The sequence below is a fragment of the Thunnus thynnus genome, chromosome 17, assembly GCF_963924715.1.
Source record: "Thunnus thynnus chromosome 17, fThuThy2.1, whole genome shotgun sequence".
NCBI lineage: Eukaryota > Metazoa > Chordata > Actinopteri > Scombriformes > Scombridae > Thunnus > Thunnus thynnus.
In genome coordinates this window covers 18,979,119-19,001,699 of record NC_089533.1, presented here as the reverse complement: position 1 = coordinate 19,001,699, position 22,581 = coordinate 18,979,119, and the positions used below count along the sequence as shown (strand labels likewise).

The window sequence follows — 22,581 nt, the reverse complement described above, 5'->3', positions numbered from 1 at the left end:
TAAGAGTGGTGAGCTCATTACGCATATTTGTTTTTGTTTTTTTATGTGGACTGTGAAGACGGTGACCCCCGAAATAGCTTCAAAATTAACCTCCAGAATCCTACAAGTACCACCAAACACTATATCCACATTTTCACCAATTAACGATGATAGTGATCCAATAAGCTATTAAACAAACATGTAGAATTTTTACTCATGGTCTGAGTAAAAAGACAATCGGAAAACGGAAGTTACAAGGAGCACATGAAGGCAGCACCACTGGAGGTGACGTCACCATGTATTTGACAGCGTCCCTAGCACCGACGTCTCCTCCCTTCCCCCCACATACAACCACTCACCCCCACCCCAAGCACTAATAAGTTTAATTGTCCAATTGAAGACATTAGCATTCATTAATTAAACACACAATAAGCGACGTCCCACACTGTCTCTTCCTATTCAGCATAGACTTTATTGTAAACATTTAGGAGCAAAGAGAAGACTATAGCTGTTCAGACTCTGCACAGTAGGGCCTCTGTGTCCACTAGTGCTTCAAGTACTCTTTGGGTTTCCTCTCAACTGCGGAGACCTCTCACAGTCCTGACAGGCACGATATTTCAGAAACATCCCTCATCGGAAACCATGTTGCTATAAAAAGAAAAACCACCCACACAGATTCTTCCATTGCCAAGGCTACAAGACAACCTAAGATAAAACTGAATTCAGATGGTCTTTAAATAAAAAAAAAAATTAAAAAAAAATATTGGAAGAGTTTTACACCATACAGTATCGATCAGTTATGTCCATTTACTTTGTTCAAAGATAAATGTAGCAGCAGTATAAAGATCTATTAGCCCCCCAAAACAGAACCATCTGGTTTATGTCAAACAAAGTGTTTTTGTTTGTTTTATCCCCATTTACTTCAAATTATGTATTCTTGACACAACTGTTTTTTCTTCCAAGCAGCCTTTGACTTCCATACATTTCAGTTTAGTGTGAAAATATAGGCTTGAAACAGGCTTTACTGCAGTTATATGTGCAAGTTGACATAAAAAGTGCAGTACCACACTATTTCAGCGCTGCTGTTAAATTAATAGACACCTCTGTCTGCTTGTAAGGTAGGAAAACAATGTAAAATCACAATTTACTCAATTTGTAGTAAATGGGCTGAAAGAATAAGAAGCAGAGGGCTACTTCTGCTCTCTCAGGCTTTAACAGTACATGTTTTATTGCTTGATTATTGAGTTAAGCTACTGTAGCAATGATAAGCCTGAAAAAAGCAGAACTCTAGCAGCAAATCAACCGTAAACCTGGTGAGCAGGCATCTGCAGGGAAGACTGAGATCAGTGGAATAGGAGAAGCTTAGGCACTGACAAAGAGGAAGGATTTAACAATGAGAATGTCTGTGTTTCCCTTTCCATCAATCATTGTTCTCTGTGGTTTTACAGCTGTGCGGTCTTTTAAGGTGCTTCCAGTCTGCCTCGCACTCGCAGCGCTTGACTCTGCTGAAGAATTTCTTGATGAGAGCTTTGGCTTCTGCTTTGACTGCGGACACAGAGACGAGTGTTAGAAAGCAGTCAGTGGCTTGCAGCGGTGCACAAGTTGGGGCATTTGCAATTAGTTATGCACTGCTTACCTTGGCCTTTTCCCCGACTCCTCCCCTCTGCGAGAAGGTGAGACAGGTAGCGAGCGAAGGACTTAAACAGCTCCTACAACCGCAGAAAACAACAGCTGAGAATGAGTTTCATGTCACACAGCTTTTCTGCAAAACGTGAAATGATAATTGCTTCTCTCACCTTGGTGGCAAACTTTCCCTGAGTGTAAAAGGGGTCCAAGCAGCGGACCACGATATCAGCAGCTTCCTTCAGCGTCACCGGCTTCGGCGGCTCATTCACCGGTTGCACGGCCCTCTCCTGCACGTTGGGGTTAAAGGTCACTCTTCTGGTGCTCCCGTCAGCGGGCCGGCTGCGCTTCGCCGGAGGAGACTCTTTATTGGCTTTCATATCATCTGTCAGCTGGACACATATGTACCGTCATCAGTCACTGAGCGGGAAATAAATCTTAAAACCTGAGAGGCAACTGACACCTACCCCTTTTATAACAGGTGGTTTTGCCTCTTCCTCAGTTATGTTTTGTCTGTGTGGGAGGTAAAAATGCAGTTAGAAAAGACTTTCCAGCAAAGCTTTTATAAAATAGTGCACTGAGTGGATCTTACTCTGTGGAGGATGTTACATCCTCTGTGTCTTCTGTCATCTCTGCTTTAAGGGCTTCCTCCTCTTCATCAGTAAGTATAACTATTAGCTCACTTTCAGTTTTTGCTGGCGTCACTGATTCCTCAGGAATGTTCTCTACAGCTTCAACAGAGCGTTGTGTAATGTCTTCCTGTGGGATCACAGATAAAGTATCATCGAGTTCCTTCGGCGTCTCCGCCTCATGGCTTGTCTCCTCCTCCTGGCTTTTCTCCATCGTTTGTTTCTTCGCAAAATACTGGGAAATGTTGCGCGAACTCTTCGCAGCCTCTGCCAGCTTCTGCTGCTTCTTGCTCAGGGTTCTGCCTCCCTTCGTCGGGCTGTTCAGGGAGGCAGCGGCGGCGTTTGCCCTGGCTCTGATGGATGACGTCACGGCCGAAGATGTATCCATGTTTGTCTCTTTTCTCCCCTCTGTCCCTGACTCTCGGGAGCCTTCTGAGCTATCATTATAAAACCCGCCGCTTTCTGTCTTCATCAAGTCCTTGGCAGTCTGGAAGGGGTTGGATGAGCCCCTCTGGCCTGCTCCAACTCTCTTACGCTTCAACTGGAGGAATAATGGAAAAAAGAAAACATTTAGACATGAACCACAGTTTGCTGCTGCAAGAATTGCTTGTGAACTTGGTAAAATGAGTGTGTAGTAGAGTGATCTTACTGAGTAAATCTCAGATGCAGATGTGAACCCCTGCAGTTCCTCAGAAAAGGAAGAAGAAGAAGAAGCTTCTTCGTTGTGTTTTGACGTGATTTCTCTGGTCTCACTACAGCCGCTGCTGGTCTTCTCTTCTTCTCCCCTTTTTCCTCCTGCTTTCTTCATCTCCGCTACCTTTAGAACAAGACATGAGTTAAGTCCTATATCTTGCTGTTTAGCATCAACAACGCTGTGACACAGAATAGTCGTTAGTTACTTTCTTTAGGACGGCAGCTTTGTACAAGTTGGAAGACTTGCTGTTCTTGAAGACCTCATGTTCAATATCCACGGCTAAGGACAGAGTGCCACAGCTGAGAGATGGAGAAGAGAAGGGGAACAATGTGGGGAAGGTTAGTAACATTCCTGCAGTAAAATAATGATGTATAAACATTATGTTTGTGTCTGTATAATTACCTGAATGGGTCATCTGCCCCCTGGTGGCCATGAAGTGCCTCTTGCAAGAGGGACAGGCAGTGCTCTCTGGCCTGAAATATAATGTAAAACTCATTTATAATTCAAGAATAAAGAAAAGATAGTAATAAAACATAGTTATCAAGTGTTAGAAAAGGCTACAGGTATTTATAACTGAAGAATGATATAGAATAATAAAAAGAGAGAGAGAGAGACATCATTTAAGGGAGTGGATGTTTGCTGGATTGAAAACACCAAAGTTAAATCGAGTTAAATGTCTGAACTTCATCTTCACATGAGCTCCATAATGAGCTGAAGATACTGAGAATTCAGCTTCTAATGGCTTCTTGGTTGAAAGTTTTACTGTACAAAATGTTCTCACTTGTAAAACAATCCAATAAGTCCCAGAGATAGTGATTTATTTTCATTTCATTAATTTTTTCCCCTTCTCAGGTGCTGTATATAAACTTATTTTTACATCTATGGCTTTGTTTAGCTCGGGGCTCCACCGTCTCCCTTCACATCTCATGACACATGAGTCACTGTAATTCCTGGAGAAGTGTTAATTAATGTAGCATTTATGAGGAATGTGTTTGCAATGTTATACCTTAACAGTGAGCCTGGGTATCCTCTGGCTGTCGGCCTCTCTGAGTGGACAGTCGGCATCTACACAGCAGGACACACCGGGTCACATGACAGTACATACGAGCCTGGCTAATGATAACTATTTATTTTATTCTTCTACTGATGTTACCTGGAGGACAAAAGTCTTCACTCTGACTTCCAGCTGCCTACAGAAACATGAGAGACAAAAAAAAATCCAGTTAGTTCTCAGATATCCACTAATCTCTGCAGCATTATCGCTCACATCCACCCTGAACCCCTACACTGCTAAATGTACACATTTAAAGTGATAACCCAACCAAAATGTATCTTTAAGTTTCACACTTACAGCCTCTTTAATGAAGGCAGTAAAAGTTTGTAGTTTCCTTATTAAAAAGGAGACCAGCGGCTGTGTTCAGCTTGAATTGGTTCCAGCAGCACAAAAACACAAAAACAAACACAAAAGAAATCAAAAATGTCTGTAGAAGCTTCTCAAGCCTATTCAGCAGAATAATCCACCTCCAGTCCAGTCATACTTTATTCAGAACATGGACATATATTCATCTTTCAAGCCAATAAGGGGTGAGTGTTTATATATTTTGGATGTAGCATCACTTTAACCTTCTCTTGATGATCATCAGTATTGCCAAGATTTAAATGAAGATTCTGAATGTTGGGACTATAATTAGGGATGACAACAGTCTCAATGATTTCCATCACTACCATCACTTACTTGTGGTTTTTGTTCTGTTTCTACTATTTTACGATTAGAACATTGCTGCTTTTATTGATCCTTTGTTGTTAACATTTTTGGGTAAACTAAGGAATCCTTTTACTTCAGCATTCTGCCAATTCCACTGAACATGTGGAAGTGATTTACCACGAGGCTCACTTACAGGGGCCCCAACTGCCCCTGCCTTCCTGCTGCCAACAGCTGGCTGACAGCTGTACAGAGACACAACACAAACACAGGAGAATAAACACATTTCTTAAAAGAGTTTGTATGTGATTTTGATTCACCTTCCGCATGTTCATCTGCTTCTTGAAGAGGTCAGAAAACTCCTTTTTCCTCTTAAAGGAATCGTCTTCATAACTGCCGCCGTCCTCTTCATCAAACCTGCAAGGTGTGATGACAGCGTTTAGCCACAGATTCACATTGCAACTGATGCTCTGAAGCGATACCGAATCAATCTATCTAAATGGGAAAAATCAAATCAACATTTCAAACAACATCACAAAAGTTATCCTGCCTCTCAAAGCCGTAGCCCTTCTTTCCTCCTTCATAAAGCCCTGGCTGGAAACCGAACGGCCCCTTGGGCTCTTTGCTCTGAGCTTCAGTCTTGGTGCTGAGGGCAGCCGCCCTCTCCAACTGTGCTCGTACAACTTTAGGGTTACGACAGAAGTCGCAGGCACCGGCGCAGTTTGGCGTCTTATCCCCGAAAAACTTGGAGATGGTGGCATGGCGACAGCTGATGGGAAGATAAGAGAAAGCTTATTAAAAACTATGCAGATGTAAAGTCTTTATTTTCAGAGGTCGAACCTGATGATGTAAACATCTCTCAATCATCCACGGGGTGTGGTTTGGATACACAATCTAGTGCATCATTGATCTATTAGCTATTGCGTAACCATCACACACTGCTGTGATCAATACATCTCGTATCAAATAAGTCACACAGGGGATCTCTTGTCACATGAAATAAAAACATTTCTCTAAGAATCACAAGAGACAGAGCTGTGTGGGCTTTACTGACATCAATAATGCATTGGAGCAAATAAAATCTTCAAAAGTTATTTTCAGTCTTATTTTCCTGTAATTTCAGGGTTTTGGATACACAACTCAAATTAATTTCTATCAGGACCTCCTGCATGTTATATTTCTGTTTAAAATCTCTGCTTTAGATGTGATTGTTGCCATTCAGTATCAGATCCAGAGTTACGTAACAGCCTATATTCACACCACACAACCCCCCCCCCCCCCCACACACACACACACACAGTGTATTTGGGAAACAGAACCCATTAGACGAGCCACTTCACAACATTCTAACTACCGCCACCGCCATTAAAGAGAGAGAAGCAGTTTCACCAAAGGAGGTGGGGAAAGACAGAGAGGCATACAAAGACTCTGTGAGGTAACAGTCACTCCCAGAGAGAGAAAGCAGCCTTGGGAGGTACACAAACTGAAGTAAACGGCACAGAGGATAACTTGTGTGTCACTCCTAAAAACCACCAAGAAAAAGAAAGAGAACAATAAACCTGAGGACAGCACTAAGGGAAGAGAAGATGAAAAGGTTCAAAGGAAGGGAAGAATAAAAGGAGCATGAAAGAGGACAGAAAAGCAGTGAATGGGATTTCTTTTTTGTGTCGTATTACTTTTCATCCAGTCCACGTGCTGAGTATCATCTGCACCTGAGGAGTTATCCCTGCTAACCCTAATCTCGACCTGACTGCTAATCTCAGGCGGTGTCTGAGGACTCCTCCTCTGGATGACATACATTCCAACAACAACTCGCACTCTGACATTGAGACACTTAAGCAGGTAACTCCTACAGGGGAAGAGATGACATGTTCATCACGGTGTCCTCCTCATCAACTGGTCTGCTTACTTCTGTACTGTAATTTCTGACAGTCAGTCTGGGCTTGGCTGAGTGTGTGAAAACAACAAGGACTCTCACAGGTAAGTGCCTTCAAGTACGAGTGTGAGTGTGAGTGTGAGTGAGAGACAAAGCAGCAGTGAAATGCTCCAGGCTGGGAGGAATGTAAAGAATGTGCCCAAAAAATACAGCCACTTGTTAGATGCAAACATACATTGAGAAGTTTAACTAGCTTGCTTTAAAATAAGAAAGAAGGTAACTCTGTAGTTGTTATGCTCATTTTTTAACAGCTAGAAGCGTGAGTTTTTCACTGTTTGCACACTAGCAGCAAAGTTCAGTGTACATACAGAACAGATTCCTGATGCCATTACTGCCCCCAAAAAACAGACTTTCCTACATTTGTGTCTGATTTCAATAAATATTCAAAAGCTATTCAAAAATGTATGCAAACAAGGTCTAAAATTAACATCCGCCAAACATGAATGTGCCCCGAAGTTTCATTTATTAGTCAGGGTCGTCTGCCACACTAGCTGGTAACTTTCCAAGGTGACGACAGCCTCAGGCTCAGTGTTGGCTCGCACTTAAAATTTCAAGCTACATTCAAAATGCTTTTTCCATGTGAATTCTGCAAAACATTTGTGATGAATGAAAACTTGACTGATTGTCTAACTTGGTTGAAAATTTGTAAGATTGGTACACAGTGGCTGTTTCAACGCACAAAATAGTATGAAAACATTCAGTAACACTCGATTGCCAGTGTATTAGCTATGTAGTCTCATACAACAGCCCTGCAATAAATCCAACTTTCATGAAGGTTATGATGTTTGGTTTGTGTTGAAACTGAGGTGCTGATTCAGCTTTATGGTCATTTTGTTTACCAGGCCTCTGTCAGTAAGCAAATAAGTTAACTGACGTGTATTATCAGGACAGAGTAGGGACAATAAATGAAATATATTTACAATGTACTGCAACACAGAACAATAGCCACCATGTGTAGTTTCTGGACAATATAACATAAAAACCTTAATGGAGAAATAAGTTTACTCACTTTTTGCCAAGAGCTTGCTAGATGAGATCTATAAGACTATCATATCTGTATGCTAACTATGTCACCAGCTAACTAGTAGCCAGTTAGCTTAGCTTAGCATAAAGACTGTAAACACCAAGCATGGCTCTGTCCCAACAGAGCAACAAAATCCACCAACTAGCGCCTTCAAGTCTCACTTATTAACATGTTATATTTTGTTTGTTTCAAAATTTAAAAACCACAATTCGCGGGTCGACCAGTTGCCAGGCAACCAGCTCTGGGAAGTCACTGCTGCCGGCCAACAAATAGTCCCACACATAACCCAGGGTGAAATGGTGGACTGTTGTTTTTTTCTACCAATTGAACACACGCGATATCACATGTTAGTTATTGAGCTTTAAAGGTGCTGCTAGGTGGATTTTGTTTTACTTTAGACCCTTGTTTCTAGTCTTTGTGCTAAGCTAAGCTAACCAGCCGCTAGCTCCAAGCACATTCAAGGTTCAAGATTCCTTTATTAACTACTAAAAATATAAGATTACTATAAGATTGCATTACAATATTTTGTAATGCAATCCAATACAGCGACAACACATATTCTGTGAGCTGAACCCACAGATTGTTACACCCAGTGTCAGTTCAATTACTGTAGAGGACAGTCAACAGGAAATCACTCATCACTTGACACTCCAACACCACCCACTAAAATGACAAAACATATAACAGTCTATGCACATTAAATACAATGGAAGGAGAGCCTTCTTTTCAACAGCTGAACTCAGACAGACCACGTTTTTTTCTCTCCTTTTCTTACATTGGTTTACAGAAAGTAGGTTAACTTGAATACCCTTTCCCGCCACAATCACCCCCTGTGTCATTACCCCGATAAACAGACTCGCTCTCAGACCCACACTTGGCTATAGAAAAAAAAACAAAAAAAACACACACTTGAGATCTCTTCACTCCCTGACAGTAAAACTTCCTGCTTTCTTTCCCTGTAATACTCCCACTTTCTCTCTTAAAATTGCAAGTTAAACAGCACTTTATCATGTTCACAGATAAGGAACAGAAAGTTATCTGCTTGTGTCAACACACCAGCGATGTCATCTCACCCACACAGGGTGCCAGTCAGGGCAAAAAATTGGCACCAGCCACCAACTGAATGCTGGTAAAATATGCAAGAAGCTGGTAGATTTGCTTCTGTCACCAGCCAAAAAAACTGGTACTTTTGAGTGGCTGGTAAAATTTGAACATTCACAAGCCGTTTGGCTGCTGGACAAAAAAGTTAATTTTGCACCCTGGTGTCAGTAACAGGTAACAGGAGTTATAACCTGATGTTTAGGGCACATAAATCAGACACTGTATATACAAAATTCAAGCATTACATTTCAAAGCATTCACCTCATTTCTGCCTCACTAGGATGGACGCCAAAGACGAGACGCTGAACCTCCTGAACAAGATATGGGTCAAGCTGCAGGGTCTTCCCAACGCCAACCCTATAGAGCTGGGGGCTTTCTTCATCCTCTTAACCTTCATCTGTGAGTCTCTGCTCTCTATTATTCCTACTAATCTGTACTCTGAGCCGATCATGATACTGTTTATTTTCTTTTCCGCAGTGGTTGTTGTGCTCATGACAGTGCTGACCTGCGTGGCCTGCTGCTGCTGTCGCAAGACCAAGACGAAGGGAGTAGGCATTTGAGCGAATATGCTCTACACATGGACAATCTCTAGAAGTGTCACTCCCCAATCAGGCATCTAAATCACAAGAGACAGATAACGCCAAACATCCCCAAAACACACAAACAGGCCTTCTCAGCAGCTCTCTCACACACCATGAGAGTCATGGTCATGTAATTGACAAAAAGACATTTATATCTATCTCAGCGAGCGACGAAGCCTTGCACAGGGTGTGTTCAGTGGCACAGAAGAGGTCCAACCCTTGAACAACAAAGCACCTGACAAAAACACACACAAGGATGTCCTTGACTGGCTGCCAAACACACAGCAGCTGAAGCTTGCAGGCTTTCAGGAGAATCTACATTCCTAGGAGTATCCCTGCAACACTGTCTCTGAACTGAGGGAAAGACACAGCCAATCCCAACTGTCTTTAATCAAATAGACAAATACATGGAAAATGAGTGATAAAAATATGTAGAACTTTTTTTTTTTTTATAACTGCAGAGCAACAAGAGAGAGTTGAACTGTCAAATATGAAGGGGAGTGAAATATTGGCTCATTATCTTGTTTTTCTCAACATAAATCAGTGTCATCCTTAAAGAATGGGATTTGGCAGTCAAACTTGAGGGGAGGGAGGGGGGGGCTGTTTTCTAACCAGAAAGTGTTCCTTCACAAACAACAAGAGAAAGAGCAAAAAAAAAAAGAGAGCGATCAAGTGTGCCCTCTGCTGTACAGAAACTGAAATTAATCCTGATTTATTTTTTTTTAAATAAGGCATAGCATGGATGTATAAAAAGTTATGTTAAATGTATAAAACTGCATGTTATATACAGTATGTGCAAATGGGTAAAGACATTATATAATGATGTGATGGTTTGACTCTACACTTTGAGTTTTGTGCAATAAACAAAACTTTACATGTACATGTGCAGTGACTCATTCACTTACCCCTCTTGTTCACAAAATAACACCATGGCTTCAAAGTCTGTGATGACTGTTTTGTCCGACTCCTTTGCAGAGCCGCGTTTTTCCTGTAGACCAGTTCAAGAGATGTTCACAAACCTTTTAAATGGAGGCAGCAATTTTACATTTTGAGTGCTCTGCTGTTGTGCTGACCTGTTTGCGGGTGACCTCCTGGCGGATGAGGAAGTTAATTTGCTCTTTATCTCTCGGGGAGTAGTAGGTGCGACAGGAGGAGGGCAGCCCGTCTCTCCCCGCTCGCCCAGACTCTTGGTAGTAACTTGCCAGGGACTTAGCGAGGTTCCAGTGAGCTACAAACCTGCGGGATTGACATACAAACCAACACTTAAATTCTGTAGCAAATAAAAAAAGAACACAACGGAAATCTCAGATGTATCGATTTACCTGACGTTGGCCTTGTCTACTCCCATACCAAAGCTGATGGTGGCTACAATAACCAGCACTTTCCCCTGCATCCAGTCATTCTGGGCCTCTTCACGATCTCGTGTCTTCAAACCTGTAAAATAAAAGTCAAGCCCTTGAGCGAAACTCTTGGTGTTCCCCAATCTTCCTTCTTAAGAAAAATAAAACAATCTTACCTGCATGATAAGGTTTAGCCGAGACTCCAAGCTTGGTCAGCTGGTAAGCCACTGTTTCACAGCCCTCCCTGGTCCGACAGTACACGATCCCACAACCCTGTTTCACAAACATCACATAGTTTAAGGAAATGTATTTACTTATCAAAGATTAATCAGCTTACATGAAAAGTAAAAAAAATGTATGCTGCATTAAAAAGAAGCAGGTCCAGCTGTTCTGGATTTCTGCTTTTTGAGGCTGGTGATGCTATCGATATTTAAGGATTTAAAAGATTCGATGACAAAAGTTGTGACCTTGATATACACCGAAGAGTACATTTTACGATTGAAAAATACACTTGTCAGCATCTCTGGTGGACAAACTATGTATCATTGTTTCTAAATGATCTTAATCTATTAGTCAACAGTAAACTTACTGGGAAATATTTTGATAGTCAATTGATTTTTTTGTCAATTCTTAAAGAAAGGTGCCAAACATTAGCTTGTTCTAGCTTCTGCAGTGTGATGATTTTCTGCTTTTTGTGTCTTATATGATTACAAATGATCAAAATCTTTGTGTTTTGGACTGTTGGTCAACAAAACATCTGAAGATGTCACCTTGGGCTCTAATAAATGTTGATGGACAGTTTTCATTACTTTTTCTAGACAAAACAATTCATCAAGAAACTAATCTGCAGATTAATTGATACTGAACGTAATCGTTAGTTACAGCCCTTCCGCAATTTCTTGTCGCTTATGAACGATTGTCGGTGAGGCTCTACTCTGGACACGACCTGCAGCGACTGAGTTTGTAAAGAAGCATGTCACAGATGGGCAGATAGATTTTACAACCAACTGTAAACTGTGTTATTGTTCAACAGTAACATATCTTGCCTTCAGGACATATGTGCCGCGTGTGGTCACTTTGTCATAAAAGAGAGTTGAGACCGAATCTCACTTCCTACTATACTGTGAGAAATATAAGGATAATAAATAATATATTTCCTGAGTTTATCCATCTCACCGATCCTTAGAAACTGCCCTCTCTATGTGGGGAGAAAAGTCAGTGTGCAGTATTAGCTGCAAAATATGTTAAATGTTGTCATACACTAACAGAAACAAGCTCTGTAGTAAATGAGTGATTACATCTGTTGAAAAAAATATTAAATTGTATTTGATATGATTGCTGATATTTGCATATTATTGTATATTTATTGCTAATAATCTGTCAACGTTAATTATTTTCTGTGCTGCTTTGGCAATATAGGTTTCTAAAGCTTTTTTGAATTAGAATATATGTAAAAGTCAAAGATTTGTATCGCTTTATTCTGTTTCGTTCAAATCCCCAAAACTTTGGCCTATAGGGACACTGACAAACTATTTCATATCAAAATGCTTTATGCTTTAATGCTTTTCTTCCACTGTAAATCTCACTATGATAGAAAGAATATTAATGAAAATGTTAATGAACTGAGACAAGCAGGTGGTGATATACCATTTCAGGGAAAAGAAGCAGTGCCAACACCTCACAGAGTCCAGTTTACCAACCTGTCCATCAGACCCGCTGCCCAGTGCCAGCGCCTGCTTAATGAAGGCGTGGAGGTGGACGTAGGGGTTTGGCAGCAGCTCCCTGAAGATCACATCATAGTGCAAGTTACTGCGGAAAACAGGTGTAGAGAAAGACAGAGGCGAGTGCAGCTTCAAGGACTGAAGAATGTCATCTTGCACTTTCTTGGGTGCTGTCGCTGTCAGCGCCAGGCAGGGGACCCCCGACAAGCGATCACGCAGCTCGCCAAGCTTGAGGTAGTCCGGCCTAAAATCGTGGCCCCACTGGGAGACGCAGTGAGCCTCATCCACTGCCAGGTAGGACAGCAGGTTGCGGGAGCACAGGCCAGTCAGGCAGGGCTGGAACGAGGGAGAGGCCACCATCTCTGGAGTGATGTAGAGGAGTTTCAGCTTCGGGCTGCTGCTCTCTAAGTCAGCCAGGATCATACGGCGCTCGCCTGCTGGCAGCTTGGAGTTGATGGAGCAGGCAGGAATGTTCAAGTCCTTCAGGTGGTCCACTTGGTCCTGCAGAGAAACACACACAATGGGGAACGCTTTCAACATATTACGTCTATTAGAAGGCTTTTATATCAAGAGTTGTACAATTAGAGACTGACCTGGATGAGCGCAATCAGCGGGGATATAACCAGAGTAATGCCCTCAGCCAGCATTGCAGGCAGCTGGTAGCAGAGGGACTTTCCTGCTCCAGTGGGCATGCACACAAACACATCCCTGTCACCTGCAGGACAGGAGGACACCAGTCACCACTTTGCATCACATTACTCTCAACCTGTGATAGATCATTCAAATGCATGTATATCTATCTTAAGGACGTCTCCTTGGAAGTTTCCTTGTTGCTTTTAGCCAGCTAGCCAGCTCTGCTAATGAGCAAAGAGATTAACTCACATAGCAGATAAATAAGACTGACTTACGTCTGACAACCGCCTTGACGACATCTTCCTGTACTTTAGACCTAAAGCTGTCGAACCCAAAGTGGGTTTTTAAAGCCTGTTTTAAAGCTGTTGTCATCGCCTGTCTGGCTGTCTGTGAAGTGAAGAACTCATATAAACCTCTCTGGCGCACGCCGATGACATCATCACAGCCGCGACAAAATAAAACTTAAAACAAATGTTACAAAACATGTTTTAAGTCTATTTAATTATTCCATTTTGTTTTATATCTGTATTATTATGTTAAAAAAATAGGTGCCACATGTTCTTTATATTGTGCAACAGTGTGTTAGAGCTCTCTGATTGGTCCAGCTGCTACACGCCTTTCAGCGAATCATAGCTGCTGGACAAATGTGGCCTAAAGTATGTGGACACCCCTGTAATGCCACACTATACTAAAGTCCTGCATAAAGAAGTATTATTATAGTATTAAAGTGAGAATGCTTTCAAAAATGATGCCATGAATATTTTTTATTTATCAATTTAACTTCATACAAAGTTCAGTAAACAGAAGAAACCTAAATCAATTCAATTTTTGGTGTGACCACGCTTTGCCTTTTAAAACAGCACCAGTTCTCCTCTGTACACCTGCACACAGTTTTTCAATACTTTGGTTGTTCCAAGCATCTTCTACTGTGGATTTAAGCGTCTCAACTGCTTCTGTCTCTTCGTGTAATCCCAGATTGACTCAAAGATGTTGGGATCAGGACTCTGTGGGAGACACACCATCTGTTGCAGGACTTGTTCTTCTTGTTCACTGAAGATAGGTCTTTATGAGTCTGGATATTATATTATATATCTATTATAATTGTGTCATCCTGTTTGTCCATGCTGTATTTCTGTAATCTGTGTTCTATTCTGTACACACACCTGTCCATCCTGGGAGAAGGATCCCGCCTCTGTTGCTCTTCCTGAGGTTTCTGTCTTCTGTACCTGTTAAAGGTTTTTTGTTGTTGTTGGTTTTTTTAAGGAGTTTTTGAGGCAAATTTGTGATTTGTGATATTGAGATACACAAATAAAATTGACTGACTTGACTTGACTTGGCTGTATGTTTGGGACAGATCAGATGCCTCCCTGATGGTGTTGCATTATGGATAAAAATCTAAACATCAGAAGTGCCTAAAACTTTTGAACAGTACAGTATATCAAGAGAAAAAACACTCATTATGCAGACTGGCCCCTTTCAGAGTCTTATATGTATGATATTAGTGGATTATGAAGCTATTATTGATGCATTACCATTTACCAAGCAGCATATTAAGAGCTGGAGCTGTTTTTGACTGGTTTTAACAGTAAAACTTTACAAAGTGAGTAACAGAACAACATGAGTTTGTAAAGATGGATCAGAGTTTGAGAGATCAGTTACACATCTGCTAAGGCTTTGGTGCTGTTCCTGTTCTGTTCTGGCTGCTCACACAACCCTGCTAACTATCGCCAACCCCCTATTTTTAGTATGCTTGAACTACTCGCTGGTAAGAATTGACATGGGGTTGTTTTTTCATGTACTTCTGCCTCTTGTAGTAGTTTGATTGGGAGATTTGATGTATAATGCGTGATACTGTTTTCCTGCAATTCATAAAACAGATAAATGAAAAGAAGAAAGATGATTTATTTGATCCATTCGTGGTCGCACCTGATTTATTATGTCTTACTGTGTTGTTACAGGCAGATCTACTCTGGAGTCACCTGCATTGCGGCTATGCCCCGTCAACACTCCACTTCACTCAATACCTCTATCCTGTCCTCCTCGCCTTCCTTTCTCCTTAACGTCACCGACTATCTAACTGCATCTCTCAGTCGAGCTGAGATAAACCACCAGCTTACTTACAAGATTTTATTATGTTATTATGTCATGTCTAATGTACAAATCAATAGACCAATAATCAAGTCATGTATTTGGTTTATTTATTATTCACAGAAATGCATTTTTAATGCAGGGTTAATATTGCACAGTACATGACATTAATACTATAGGTTTCCTTTCAATTATATGAAAATACATTATGTATGTGAGCAAAGGGTAGCACTCTAACTCCATAGTGAGAAAGTGGAAGCAACAATCACATTAAAGCAGCAGCAGCATAGAGACACAGTGGAGCTATTTAATAGCACAATGATGGTCTTTTACAGCAGGATCTGTGATTTCCTCTCAGTGATTATTATATAATCTGGTTTGTTGTACTTTATTATGATGTCTACTGGAGAATAGATTTTAAAGGAAGAAGTGATAGAGGGAAACTCAACCCCAAAGGCAGGATGTGGAGCAGAGGCATTGGGTCTTAGCTGCTGGGGACTTGATCACCAGATCCTTGATGATCTCCACTGTGCCAAACAGGGGGAACAGCTTCTCAGAGAAGCTCTCGTTGTAAGTGTAAATGTGGATGTGCTTCTCCACGTCATAGAAGGACAGCTGGCCGTGGTCGTAGTCAAGGTAGATACCCACCTTGCGGGGAATGAGGCCCGGCGGCAGGGTGGTGAAGGGCACCGTCAGCGCCTTCAGCTCAGTGCCCCTCTCCAGCCGCAGGGTCAGGTAACCTGTATCGGTGTTCAGGGACTTGAAGCCTTTCCTCAGGGCCGACTCTTTGGCCACGCCCAGCCGCCAGTCCCGCTCGCCCACCTCCACCTCCCAGTAGTGGCGGCCGACGCCAAAGCCCTCCACTCCGACAGCGCACCACCAGCCGTCGAAGCGTTGGTGGTAGTTGGGAATATCTTTCCTCTCAAAGCCACAGCGCATCCTCTTCTCATCACTGGAGATGAGCAGATCAGGGTTGGCTGTGTCCAGATCCAGAGTCACCTCCACTAGTAGAAAAAGTGAAGTGAATTAGCAGACAGACGGGTTGAGTAAAGATTATACAGGCTAAAACTTAAATAAAATGAATGTTGTACCTGCAGCATCTGAGATCCAATCCCATACTGAAAATAAAACAGATGACTTAGTAATAAGAACTGTTTGTCTGACAGTGAAAATGCAACAATATGATGAATCAGAGAACTGTGTTGTCAGTATGGAGATATAGGCTGCATTACAGCTATTTATGGACTACAAAGTGAATATTGTGTCCAAACCTAATATTGAGACTTGTGGATGTTCATATATTTGGATTGTGCAAAGCTACAGTGAAACAAAATATTGTCAGTACAATGTTGATACCTATTCCAAGCAGTCAGATTGTAATTTGAAACCAGTGATGTGTGTAATGGTTTTGTTTCTGATTTCCACTATGCACACTGATCTCCAGTATATCTCTCACCTGGCTGAGGAATGTAGGATATGGCACCTGAGAAGAGATAATAGCAAACTCATAAGGAAGAGCAAGTTTCCAAAGAAATAACAAAAATTCAACTTGATTCAGTATTGATTTATATACCAATCTTCTTCGTCTTCTGCTTCCACAAGAGCCACTGCTGCGGTATGGTATCCTGCAAGACCAAACCAAGAGAGCTTTAATAACACAAGCTTGTTACTGTAAGTATTGCACTTGCACAATAAGCTGATGAACTGCAGATTACTGTGAATTATAACATGAACTCCTACCTTATCTGGCCTCTGTATCATTAAAGTCCACATAACCAGCTCCATAGCAGTCAGCAGATTGGGCGCACGGCCCCAGCGCCAGGCTGACTGCAGGTCCTGCAGAACCTTTGCCACAGGTTCCCCGGGCCACACACTTTGCTGTGAGATGATCAATGCAAATATAAATGTGTGTATCAAGTAATTAATTTGTTTCCAGCTGTTAAATCTGCCTCTGAAGGAACTAAAGTAGGTGAACCTCCTACCTCAGGCTGAGCTCTCAGGTCCTTGATCCAGTTGATGATCACTGCCTTAGCCTGCTGCACGTCCTGCTCATTAATCTGATCAGGCTCTTTGACCTCATCCACCTCTGGCCAGCCATCTGTCTGCATGGGCCTCTTCTGCAGACAGAAAGATACACAACCCTTTATATATGCATTTACTGTATAGCGCTGAGATACTTTGATTTACTCTCCCCTTATGTCTATATTTCACATTAAGTGGAAATGGATCTTTTCCTCAGATAAGCACCTTGCTCTCCAGCATGGAGGCCCACTCCAGGATAAAGGCCCAGCAGAGAGGGGTTGGCCAGGTGTCGTCCTGGTTCCAGATGTGCTCCAGGACTTCTGACCTCTGCAGTGGATAATTAGAGAGGGAAAGGTAGACAGAAGAGTGACTACTTTAACCTAATGCCATCAGGAATGTGTTTTAGATTACCTGTATGTCCAACCTCATCTTCTTCTTCTCCTGTAACGCAGCATTATTGAGCCAGTTCTTCTGTATGGTGCCATCTGTTTTTTCCATATGCTTACAGTTACCAATAAGAATAAAGTCTTAAAGATGACTCATTTAGCCAGAAAACTCATTGGTATTCGCACCCCAACTTATCCGATTGTGTCACCTCATCCCTGATCAGCAAAACACTCACAATCACACATGACTCAGACCACCCACTCTACTAGCACTTTACCCTGGCTGTAGGTAAAGACTACCCATGTGCAGAAAGGCCCGTTTTAGTAAGTGCTTTGTTCCTACAGCCATCAAACCTCCTCTTAAGTTACAAGAAATCCAGTGTGTGGTGTGCACAGTGTCAATCCATGTCTTTGTCTCTGTTGTGTGACCCTGTAATCCTGTATTTTGTATAACTGTATAATTCTATGCACCTACTGTGGGAAAGAATCTCCTCCTTGTGGATAAATAAACTATCTAATATATCTATATCTATAAATTACCTGTATATAAAACAAACAGAAGGAAGTTTGGGTTTTTTTCCAGAGGCCATTAGACTTGTGAACAGTACAAGAAATGGTGAGTTTATCTTGTGTATAGACTGATAAATGCACTTTTACTTTTGACACTTTTTAAATAATATGTGCTTTTGTGGTGTTGGATATTGTTGGCCAGCTACAGAGTGGCCATTGCCATTAATCCTTGTGTATTTTAACAATTTCCAACAATCTCATGTTTTTCTCATGAGTGCTTTTGTGTGTTTGAATGAACTATATATGTGTACTAAATTTGTAAATTTGCTTGCCTCAAATTTCCCCTAACTGAGTTGAATTGAATTGAAGACAAAAACTTGAGAGTCAGAAGTCAGTGTGACATCTTTCTTTAACTAGGCTAACATTAACTGGCTCAGCAAAAAATATGGTTTGTAACTTATGTTGTTTGTTGTATTGTTCTTTCATTTCATTTCTGGTTTCATGAGTGAATGGTTAGCGATCCTAAATCATTTATAACTTCCTCCATACAGAGTCAGTACTGAAAAGTGCACATGTGCATATATGTAGTATATTCACTATAGCTTGTACCTGGCACACTCGACTGAGGTCTCTAGCCAGATCCACAACAAACAGCTGATCCTCATCCAGAGGTTCAATCTTCTCCTTCTTTGCTCTCTTGTGTGATTCCTGTGGGAGAATTAAGAATAAAGGGGTTTTTTTTTGGTTGGCTACCATTTGGAAAGAGAAAAAAAGACATTCAAAGGACAAGTTCCTTAGAAAGTAATAAGGTCAAACTAGACAGGAGGTGGTCATTCAGCCTGATCACCATGCATATCATGGCTCTGTTCCTGTCAGCAGAAAAGAAAGACACCCCTCCCTTCCAGACTCTCTGCCTCAATTCCTCTCGCCAACAGCTCCCCGCATGCAGCGACTGTCTCTCATTTATTAAACCAAGAAAGGAGAAACGTGTGCAATCACGTGGTACTGCAAAAATATTGTCATGTCAACCGTCTATTTAAGTATCAAGGTGACCCTCTGCCCTCCTGTCAGGAGCAAAAACAGGTTTGCACATTAAACAAACCAAGGTCTTTTTTTGTGTGTGAGTAGAACAATTTGTTACCTTTATCTTGGCCGTAAAGTTTTTGGCCGGCTCCACCATGAAGTGAAAACACTGCATCATCTTGGCTGGTCTGTGCTAGAGTCCTAGAATGAATAAGACAAATTAATATTACTTTATGTGAACATGTCAGGAGTTTGCATTCGGGTGGTCATTGATTACTGGTAAATATATTGCACATACTGGACCTCTGAGCCACTGCAAGCTGTGAATAATGGATATATTTAGGTGTCGCAGTAATCTCTACCTATACTGTAAAATCATGCAGCATTTCCTTCTGCTATTTCACACTTTATCAACCATTCGGGGGCAACGTCCTGGTGGTAAATATTTAAAGTTTGACTTCTACTCGCCTTCAGTCCTAAAAGGACACATCTTTGCTGTCTGTGTCCTCTGAAGGAGGCGGCCTCTGTCTGAACTGGAACACCTCTGCTGTTTACCTCCAAAACACCAGTATGTCATGTAAATCATTAAAAGACATGCTGGAAAGTTCACACGGTCATTCAGACAACAAAACATCTGTGAATGATCACAGCAGGCATTGCCGATTATATAAATGATCCACTAACCATGTTATAAAGTCAAATTATCTCTAAGTGACACACAGGTCCAGCTGAAAGTGTTTTTTGAGGCCAGGACACAGACGTGATCATTAACTGGAGCAGAATCAAGCTATAAAAGCGGGGCAGTCTGAAACGTGACTGGCCCCGCATGCTCCCAGTGTAAAGCCTCAGCTGCCAGCTGACTGATCGTGTCCTTGGTTAGACTCCCTCCATCTTTTCTCCCCATCTTCATCTGCAGGCTAATCAAGTTAGCAGAAAAATACATGAGCTCAGTCTGTGTGTGGTTGGCAGCAAAATGACCAGACTAAACAGGTTTTCATGCCAACCCAGGCTGAAGATGATGAGGATAAAGGCACTGGCATGAATAAAGCCTTTCTAAACTTGGATGCCATTCTTCAAACCACTTTCTACAGCTTCACTAGACACAACCATAAACACTCCCAGTCAGGCTATGAATGATAATTTAATGTTCATCATTATTATTTAATGATGTTTTGTCCCAAATAAGCTCAGCCAAGCTCCACAAAGATGCAGCACTTGTGTGTGTGTGTGTGTGTGTGTGTGTGTGTGTTATGTCGCTTTAATTCAATGTAGGCCTATGCAGACTGATGACTAATGCTGAACTAAGATGAAAGCAAATGTCTCAGATTAAATCTTTGAATATATAAGCTGCAGCCTCCTGGAAATAGAGAGAATGAGAATAAAAAAACAATGGGAAAAGGAAGCGCTCCATTACAAGTGGTGATTTATGTGGTGGGAAAACATGACCGTGCAGATTTTCCAGGCTTAGCGACCCAGAGGCAGCTGATGACTGCGCATGAGGTAAACACACACCTGCCGTGTGACTTTGCGGCAGATCTCTGTTAAAAACGCAGCAATGCACCTTATACACGCTACAAACTGATTTATCTACAGTTGTGGACGTAACACAAATTGCATGTTTGATACTGAGGACACACTGCGTCCCTGCAATGCGTCCTGCATAACAACAGTAACAACAGAAATACTGCACGGTTGATCATAATGCAGTGATTGTAACTCCTACCTTTCTTCTCAGGAGGTTGGTGAAGCAGTTTGGTTCTTTTCTTGCTGTGAAAATGAGCAGCCGCCCGGTCTGGAAAGTCTTTGGTCTGTATGCTGCAGTGTCTGACCTTGTTTACATACCAGACTGACACTCGGCTGGTCGGGGAGCTTCGTTTTTCTCCGTTCCTGACGAAAGCGACGTCACTGACAAAGCGCGCGCATGCAGGTCATTATGACGCTGTTATTTCTAATAGCCTGCAGGGGAAAAATCTCCTCAATAGTTTACTTTTCTGCTATTGCTGCGATTTCTGGCTGTGAACACAAACTCTTTAACAGTGGTCGAAAGTCACAAACATTTATTCTAGTACTTACTTAGACTTAAGTACAATTCTGAGGATGTACTTGATGATTTCCATTTTCTGCTTCTCTATACTGTCAAGGACCCTTAAACTGACACAAAATAGACCACGGCCTCCCTCTTGATAAGATCTGTCTCAGGGTTCCCCATCGGATGAGGTTTTTGCTTTTAGATGTTTATGTTTTATTTTAGAAAGTGTATGAAACCCATGACCAAAATATTTATACATTCAGTCATTGTGTTACTTATAGATGGAATTACAGTGAAAATAAATTATTCCCCTTTTTTCTGGAGACCCCCTGCAACCCCCTCAAGGACCCCTGGGGGTCCCCAGACCCCACTTTGAGAACCACTGCTAGCCTCTATACTTTCACTCCACTCCACCTTAACCAGATATAACATTAAAATGCTTCTTACATGTTATATAAAACATAAATATAAAGACTTAGGGCTCATTCTGCTGCATAACTAATATAATACTTTGCTTTTGACATTTTAAGGACAATTTGCTGATTATATTTCTGTCCTACAGGACCTTTACTTGTAATAGATTATTTTAACAATTTTGCATACTTTTACTTACCTAAGAGATTTAAATACTTCTTCCACTGCTGCTCTTTAATTTCAGACCAGCAAGACTTGATTGATGATGGTATTTTAGATACTAGCATTTTGACAGAAGATAAAACCTTTTGACTGCTTCCAATATGTGCAATCAGACATGCCATCTGTAACATGATGTATTATGCCAAAATTTTAATTTAATTGGATAATGATGCCAGAAATGAGTCCCTCCTCCTCACAAATCATCTATATGGGACTTGTGTTCATATTAGGGTGACTGAAGAGCTTCACAAACAGTGATATTCTTGTCTCTTAGTCAAAGGAGACGTGTTCTGCCTGCAGGCTCTTGAAATAAATAGTCTCTGAACCTCTGCTGCACTTTGCAAGATGATGACCCCCTCTCTGTCTCCCAGCAAAAAAAAAAAACTTGCTATAATAAGCTTTTATCTGTCTCCTGAGAAAAAAACACATTCTTATTTTGATATAACTGAATATTCTCACACATAACCGTTAAGTTGAGGTGTGATTTTTTTTATTAAACACTTAAGGAAATATGTTACCTGAATATTATACCAGATTTTTTTTTCTATAATTTTCAGCTCTGTAAAAGTGTTGATACTCAAAAACTTCAATAGTGAAGAAGCAGCAAAGTCACTGTGAGGCTCATGAGATATTTGGAACATGTCTGCGAAAAGTCGATTTAAAAAAGGAGTTGTGCTTGCAGGCTAAATATTCTCTGAACCTCCTCTGGACTTTCCAAGATGATGACCTCTCTGTCTCCCAGTAAAAAAAAAAAAACTTGCTGCTCACAATAAGCTTTTCTTTATCTCCTGAGAAATAAAACATATTCTTATTTTGATATTACTTAATATTCATATACAGTTTAAAGTTGAAATGAGGTGCAAATGATTTTTTAATTAAATACTAATTAAATACAAAAGTTTTCTGAATATTTTTCTATAATTC

The 22,581-nt window shown here is 41.3% G+C and overlaps 2 protein-coding genes and 1 long non-coding RNA gene across 3 annotated transcripts; 1 reads left to right on the top strand and 2 right to left on the bottom strand.

Moving 5' to 3' along the window:
* Positions 1-431: 431 nt before the first annotated feature.
* recql5 (RecQ helicase-like 5) lies at positions 432-13,400 on the bottom strand. Its single transcript, XM_067570893.1, has 19 exons — positions 13,239-13,400; positions 12,924-13,045; positions 12,310-12,831; positions 10,786-10,882; positions 10,592-10,703; positions 10,343-10,505; positions 10,175-10,257; positions 5,178-5,396; positions 4,948-5,044; positions 4,079-4,115; positions 3,932-3,990; positions 3,328-3,398; positions 3,131-3,224; positions 2,881-3,048; positions 2,195-2,772; positions 2,070-2,115; positions 1,776-1,994; positions 1,616-1,688; positions 432-1,524 (listed from the first exon to the last, which is right to left on the bottom strand). Exons 1-19 carry the CDS (start codon positions 13,333-13,335, stop codon positions 1,400-1,402), a joined length of 2,982 nt encoding a protein of 993 aa, XP_067426994.1. The 5' UTR covers positions 13,336-13,400; the 3' UTR covers positions 432-1,399.
* Positions 5,928-10,149, top strand: LOC137168353 (uncharacterized). Its single transcript, XR_010924266.1, has 3 exons — positions 5,928-6,607; positions 8,969-9,087; positions 9,166-10,149. It is a non-coding gene; the product is annotated as an uncharacterized lncRNA (long non-coding RNA).
* Positions 13,401-15,139: 1,739 nt separating the features above from the next.
* si:ch211-120g10.1 (butyrophilin subfamily 3 member A3) lies at positions 15,140-20,874 on the bottom strand. The gene is made up of 10 exons (XM_067570160.1): positions 20,716-20,874; positions 19,111-19,193; positions 18,579-18,677; positions 17,299-17,400; positions 17,034-17,168; positions 16,792-16,929; positions 16,625-16,676; positions 16,508-16,534; positions 16,143-16,169; positions 15,140-16,055 (listed from the first exon to the last, which is right to left on the bottom strand). Exons 2-10 carry the CDS (start codon positions 19,168-19,170, stop codon positions 15,496-15,498), a joined length of 1,200 nt encoding a protein of 399 aa, XP_067426261.1. The 5' UTR covers positions 19,171-19,193; positions 20,716-20,874; the 3' UTR covers positions 15,140-15,495.
* Positions 20,875-22,581: the final 1,707 nt, after the last annotated feature.